General features: G+C 63.8%; 3 protein-coding genes across 3 annotated transcripts; 1 reads left to right on the top strand and 2 right to left on the bottom strand.

Moving 5' to 3' along the window:
• Positions 1-259: 259 nt before the first annotated feature.
• Positions 260-1,237, bottom strand: EMIHUDRAFT_247927 (hypothetical protein; the record flags this gene model as incomplete). Its single annotated transcript, XM_005763833.1, has 1 exon — positions 260-1,237. One exon carries the CDS (start codon positions 1,235-1,237, stop codon positions 260-262), a length of 978 nt encoding a protein of 325 aa, XP_005763890.1.
• A 145-nt stretch (positions 1,238-1,382) lies between these two features.
• On the bottom strand, positions 1,383-2,024 carry EMIHUDRAFT_76826 (hypothetical protein; the record flags this gene model as incomplete). The annotated part of the gene is made up of 2 exons (XM_005763834.1): positions 1,383-1,673; positions 1,773-2,024. The coding sequence occupies 2 exons, from the start codon at positions 2,022-2,024 to the stop codon at positions 1,383-1,385; spliced, it is 543 nt and encodes a 180-aa protein (XP_005763891.1).
• A 1,531-nt stretch (positions 2,025-3,555) lies between these two features.
• Positions 3,556-4,646, top strand: EMIHUDRAFT_470907 (hypothetical protein; the record flags this gene model as incomplete). Its single annotated transcript, XM_005763835.1, has 2 exons — positions 3,556-4,250; positions 4,320-4,646. 2 exons carry the CDS (start codon positions 3,556-3,558, stop codon positions 4,585-4,587), a joined length of 963 nt encoding a protein of 320 aa, XP_005763892.1. The 3' UTR covers positions 4,588-4,646.
• Positions 4,647-6,567: the final 1,921 nt, after the last annotated feature.

The following is a 6,567-nucleotide window of genomic DNA, read 5'->3' on the forward strand; positions in this document are numbered from 1 at the left end:
ATTAAGGTGGTAGCAATCTCTTGCCGCGAAAGTTTTGCGCCAGTCGACGTTCCGCGCTCTCTGTCGCGCCTGAGCTCGCCCTTGGCGCCCGAGGCTACCCGGGACCGACAGACAGCATCAATGGACGCGCTAGATGTGCTGTGACCGGCGCGTCTCTCTTGACCGGCACGAGCAGTGCTGTGTGCGGCGCTCGCCACCCTGGCGATTGTGCTGGACGGCGGACGGCGCGGTTGCTCAGATGGCCTTATGACGACGCAGATTAGGCTCCGCCGCTCGAACGACTGCCCGCTCGGTAGCTGGTCCGCCTCTCGGGTGATGGCGTCGAGCGCGAGCGTCGCCTGGGGGGTGCGGAGGGTGCAAGGGTGAGCGGTTCGCCGATTGACTCGTTCGTGAGGCGTGCGAGCCGCGCCTGCGGCGGGAGCGAGACGAGCACGCGCTGCCTCTGCTTCGGAGGCAGCTCGTCGAGGACCTCGGCCTTGAGCCGCCGCACCATCAGCGTCTCGCAGAGCAGCGCGTACAGTTCGGCCTCGTTCGACGAGCCGCTCACGTCGAGCCCGCGCCGGCCGCCGAAGAAGGTTGGCTTCGCGGCGCAGTAGCGCTGCACGAAGGCGCTGTACGTGCGCCACGCCGGCTGCTGCGGCCGCAGCGTGCTGAGCAGCGGGTACAGCTCGACAGGCCGGTTGAGCGCGGGCGTGCCGGTGAGCATGACGCAGCGCTGCGCCGCCGCGAGAAGGGGGAGGATGAGCTTCGTGCGCACAGAGTCGCGCGTCTTGAGGTAGTGCGCCTCGTCGACGATCACAACCGCAAAGCCGGCGGCCATCACGTTCGCGACGAGCCGCTCCTTCTCCTTGCCGTTGGTGACGAGCCCGTAGGTAAGGATGGTGACGGCGGCGGAGGAGAGCGCGCCGTTGTGGTGGCTCTTGATGAGGTTGATCTGGCCGGGAACGAGCTCGGGACACCAGCGCTCCAGCTCGTCCGCCCACGTGTGAGCCATGGACGTCGGGCAGAGAACGAGCAGCGGCCACTCTCGCCGGTAGTGCCGAGCGACCGCGATGGCCTGCAGCGTCTTGCCAAGACCCATCTCGTCGCCGAGTAGGGCGCGCCCGTCCCACGCCAGGATGCGGCGCACGCCCTCCCGCTGGAAAGGCATCAGGCTCGCGTCGAGAGAGCCGGGCGAAGGCGTGGCAACAGCGTCGCGAGCTGCTGCTCCGGCGGCCTTAGCTGACGGCAACGACATGCTGGCGACAGTTCTTGGCGGGATGGCGGGATAAAGAATCTTAGCGATAAGTCATAAAGAAGCGGGATAAAGAATTTTACAGGCTTCGCACGACATTGGGCACGGGACTGGCGCGATAAAGAATGATATTGATCCCGCACGACGCCTACCCCGCCGGCTTGCCCCGCTCCGCCTGCAGGTGGAGCTGCGGCGGGCTGTGCTCCGGGACGCGCACGAGGTCGATGTCAAAGAGCTCGATGAACTGCTCGTTGAGGTGGCGCGACTTTGCGCACGCGTGCCGGCGGTACTCCTCGAGGACGCTCGTCAGCGACCAGCACTGCAGCTTCCGGAGGCAGCCGATGAGCGTTCCGGTGCGGTGGCGGCCGAGGTTGCACATCACCAGCAGCGGGTACGACGACGGGTCGAGCACGCGACGCAACCCCTCGACGACGACCTCCTACTCGAAAGAGTGGCAGGAGTCCGCACCGGTGGCGAGCGCGGCGCTGGTGGTCGTGGCAGCGGCGAGCAGTGACGGCGTCACGGCGAGGGCGCTCACCTCCGAGACCGGCTTCCACGGCGAGAGCATGTTGGCGTCGGCGCCGGCGCCTAGCCGCACCAGCTGAATGCGCTGCTCGCTCGCCCAGGACGCAAACTCCGCGGGCGGCTCGTCAGCGCTTAGATGCAGGATCGTGCGCAGCTGCAGCTGCTCAAGAAACGGATACGATAGCTCAGTCGGCTGCCCCGAGCGGTAGAGGCCGTCCTCGACGAGGCCAAAGTTTTGCGGCGGCACGAGGATGCCGGCTCGCATGGTCGGGATCAGTGGGGTGGAGCCCTTGTGTGTCGAGTGGCGCGGCTCAGACACCGCGCCGACTCTGGTTGACCCTGGGTTCCGGCTCCTAGCCGGATAGGGGGTCTGGTGCCTCCCAGATAGGTAGGTAGGTTGGTCTTGTTTCGCCCAAAAGGGCCCTGCAATAGGTAGGTACCCCCTATTTTCAGCTTTTTTCGCTTCGCTGCGCGGCCTGGGCGCTGGGGATAGGATAGGTAGGTAGGTAGGGCGTTTTGGCGCGAGTCAGTGGCGACAGACCCCCTATCCGGCTAGGAGCCGAAACCCTGTTGTCTCAGAAAAGAATTTGACGCGGACGGGAATGGCGCGCGCTGGCACTAACACCCTCGTGCCGCCGAGTGTGTATCTCCTTGAGCACTTGAAACACGAGAAAAACTGACAATAAATGTAGCGACGGGACTGGCGACAGCTGCTGGCGAGCACTGGCACTAACACAGAAAAGGCACGACACTGGGCACACGGGATTGGCGCGCACAGGCACTAACAGAAAAGTGACGACACTGAAAATAACGAGCGAGGCACGAGTGGTGACAAGAGGGCACAATGCAGGGCGGCCAAGTGCGGCTGCCATGTGAGGCCGTCATCGGAGCGGTAGAGCGTGCGTCCGATCGGCTGTTGACCCAGACGTGATGGCCGTCTGGTGTGGAGGCAACGGCGTCTGTGCTATTGTGAGGCGCGGTGCGAGGGTGGCGCAGCCAGAGCCAGTAAGAGACTAAGAGTCATCGAGCGCCACCGGAACTTAGCACTGATAAAGAGAGAGACCGGCGGAGGTGGACGGAGGGGACGTGATTTACACCTGCAGTCCCGCCCGCCGTCCCGCTGCGCGAAGAGATTTTAGGTATGTTGTTGGCCTCTAGCTATTTAGCGGGTCGACGTTTTTCACAGGCCTTGTTATTGAGAAGGAAATACCTCCTCTCTTGTCTGTGACACTGTGTCTGAGAGGTTGAGGTTGCGAGAGACTGCCAGTGAGAACAGAGAAGCTGGAGGCAGGTCGCTAGACTGAGATGAGACCGCCAGTTGAGTTGGGAGTCCACCGTGCACCGCGCTGCGACGGCCTGTCGTGTCCCTTGTCAGGAGCAGGAGAGCCCCACCTGTGCCCCTGATCGTCCTTCCAAAATCCTGCTCGTGCAGGTGTGGACCCTGTCCTCCTCCCCCATCCCTCGTTGGATGGTCTGATTTTCCTTCTTTCTTTCTTCTGAGAGGTTGAGGTTCACTGTGACACTGTGAGAGGTTGAGGTTCACAGACCTTGTTATTGAGAAGAAAATACGTCGGTCGCCCCAGGTGGACCCAGATTAAAATCCCTTTTGGTCGCGGCGCGCCGTCCCGGGTTTTTTTCTCTTTCACGAAACACAAAATAACACCCACATGCACAGCATGTGCGCCGCCAGGAAGAGCGCGCCTCGACGGCGGCACACGTCGCCGCCGTCGCTCTCGAACGCAGATCAGCGGCAAGCGAGCCCGGCGCTACGCAAAACAAAAAGCGAGCCGGCGGTCATGAGGACGCACTGGCACCGGCTCGGGGTTCACATCGAGACCGAATCGGAGGCACTGGCCGACTCACCAGCGTCGTGGACGCGGCTGCCGCGTGTCAGCGTCAGACGCGAGAACCTCACGCGACGCGCCTCCATCGTCATTGTTCGCACCACGAGGACGCACCGTCACCGCACGGCGGTGTCCTTTGATCCGTTCCTCCTACGACTCCTGCTGCTCTTCATCGCCGCCGGCGCCGCCTCGGCGCTCACCCTCGGCATCGCTAGGCTTGGCTCGCGCGCTGCTGCAATGGGCACCATGAGTGAGGGTCTCGAGAGCCACAGCCACGTCGCCAGCCACCTGCGCAGCGCACCGGTCTGGGCAGAGAGCGCGGCCAAGCTCGTGAGCACCGACGTTCGGAACCTGGCGGCGCAGCTGAGAGAGACGGTCGCCGTCTCGGCGTGGTCGGCCGAGGAGGATGGCGTCTCCGTCTTCGACGCGCTCGCCGCGGCGGCGCTGCACCTCGACGAGTGGGGACGCTCGCGCGCGCCCATCGTGCACTGGGGCTCGTCGCTCTGCCTCTCGGGCCTCGGCGTCGCGCCCGCCGGCGCGCCGCCGCCGCTCAAGGAGTGCCTGGCGCCGCTGACGCGCGACGTCACGAAGCTGCTCGGCCGGTGCCTTGTCAAGTCGCCGTGGCGCGTGTGCCGGCTGGCCCTCCGGTGTGGCGGCCCTCGAGGGTGGCCACTCTGCACGGTTTTCACGCTGATGTCGAGCTCTGACGTGAGCAGGTACGTCGCCTTCGTGTGGACTCGTGCGCTGAGCTCGGCGGTGAGGCAGCCGGAGGAGTGGGCGAGGCGCCGCGGCCACCTCCTCGCAAGCCTCCTAGAGGAGGTCAACGGCCTTCTCAGCGGCGGCGAGCAGGCGGAGGAGGACCCGCTCGCTGCGCTTGGCGCCGAGATGGGCTCCTGCGTGAGGCGGGCGGCGTCGGCGCTCAACGGCGCCGCTGTCGCCGCCTACGAGCTCTCGACTTGCCTGAGCAACGGCGGAATTCTGTGAGCTGTGAGCTGCGAGCGTCGGCGGCCGGCAGATTTTATGTGTTGGAGGCACGTATGTTATACGCGGGTATGCGCTGGCGAGGGCTTCCAGGCTTCACCCTTGGGTTTTCACCCAGCTGGCCAGCGGGTCCCCACAAGGGTGAATGGCGTAGCGGCTCAGCGCAGGTACAGCAAACGGCATCCGCCTCGCCTTCGCACATCCGTGTACTGGCCCTCGCGGTTGGCCTGATGAGACCCTGCTGCCCGTCATCCTACATCCCCGCCCCGTGCCCCCAACCTCACTCCCATGACAATCCCACGCGTGCGCGCGCAGCGGCAGCGTGCTCTCCCGCAAGAGCCCCGCATCCGAGGGGGTCGACGGCGCAGCAGCGAACGTGTACGTGTCGCTGACGTACCGCCGGACTTAGTCGTCCCGACCACAGAAGTTGCCGTCGGTATCCCAGCAGCACCAGCACCTGCATCCGTCGGGAGGGTCAAGATATCCAGTCGCTTTCGTTCCCTCGCGGCAATCGTTGCGGAAAACCGAGCAATGGAAAGGCCGATATTCTGCGGCACAGCTTCCCCAGCTTCCCGAGGCACCGAAGCCAGCCGCGAGGGACGCGAGGCAAATCCAAATCACGAAAAACGCAAGGTTCTTCATGGGGATTGCCAGCGTGGCGCGGCGGGCACGCGGTGTCGGTAATGTTAAGGTGTTAGCAAACCCTTGGCGCACGCATATCTTGGATGGCCGGCATGGGGCCTGAGGCGTCGCCCATGCTTGCCATGTGCGAGTAGATGGTAGAATGCACTAATAGGCACGTCGCGCAAGGTCGGGATCGCAAGTTATGCCCGCATCAAGCGCCAGTTCAGAGTCGTCCAGAGCCGCGGCACACACGCCGTGGCAGGCCGTGAAGCCACTGAGATGGCCTTATGACGACCCCATTTTGACATCGTTCCCAAGGCCTCTACTCATGAGCTCCACGCGGGAATGACTGGCTCAACCAACTGATCACAAATTCCCACGATATCTCACAAAGCGCCAAAATTCTCCCTCGTGACAGCATAATTCGACGACTCTGATGTTGCAGAGAGAATTTGTGATCAGTTGGTTGAGCCAATCATTCCCGCATGGAGCTCATGAGTAGAGGTCTTGGGAACGATGTCGAAATGGGGTCGTCATAAGGCCATCTGAGCAACCGCGCCGTCCGCCGTCCAGCACAATCGCCAGGGTGGCGAGCGCCGCACACAGCACTGCTCGTGCCGGTCAAGAGAGACGCGCCGGTCACAGCACATCTAGCGCGTCCATTGATGCTGTCTGTCGGTCCCGGGTAGCCTCGGGCGCCAAGGGCGAGCTCAGGCGCGACAGAGAGCGCGGAACGTCGACTGGCGCAAAACTTTCGCGGCAAGAGATTGCTACCACCTTAATAACGCACGGGCCCTCAGCGGAGCTGGGAAGAGGACCGCCGCAAGCGGCGTGGCGTGGGTCGGTTGTGCATCCCTCCGGGGGGCCCTCTGCGCCGGGGAGGCGTTGTTGGAGGCTAGGACGCAAGCGTCCGTCGCCCTTTTCAAACTCGGGGCCCACTCCGCTACGCTCCGACCCGAATTTGGAGGGCCTGAAAAGTTTAAGGTGTTGCTGCGCAAAAGGGGGAACCGCGGCAGAGTAACTGCATCTGCGCGGGTAGAGCCCTTTTGCGCGGTATTAACGCACACATCGCGACTGCCCCGCAAGGCGCGCGATACACACAGCTAGAAGTCAGTCACCGTCCTCAGGCGGGGGTCACAGAACACCGAGTCCATAAAGCTAAGCTCCTCCTCGCCTTCAGGCTCAGCAAGCTGCATCGACACCGGCCCATCAGCGGTTAGAGGGGGGAGATCTAGAGGATCATCTGAGCTGGAGCTAGCGGCGGCGGCCGAGCTAGCGGCGGCGGCCGGGGTGCGAACCGGCGGCATCACTGATTCAGGCTTGAACCCGGGCTGCTGGTAGGGCAGAGTGATGCCGTTG

This window comes from Emiliania huxleyi (assembly GCF_000372725.1).
Source record: "Emiliania huxleyi CCMP1516 unplaced genomic scaffold EMIHUscaffold_617, whole genome shotgun sequence".
In the NCBI taxonomy this organism is placed as follows: Eukaryota; Haptophyta; order Isochrysidales; family Noelaerhabdaceae; genus Emiliania; species Emiliania huxleyi.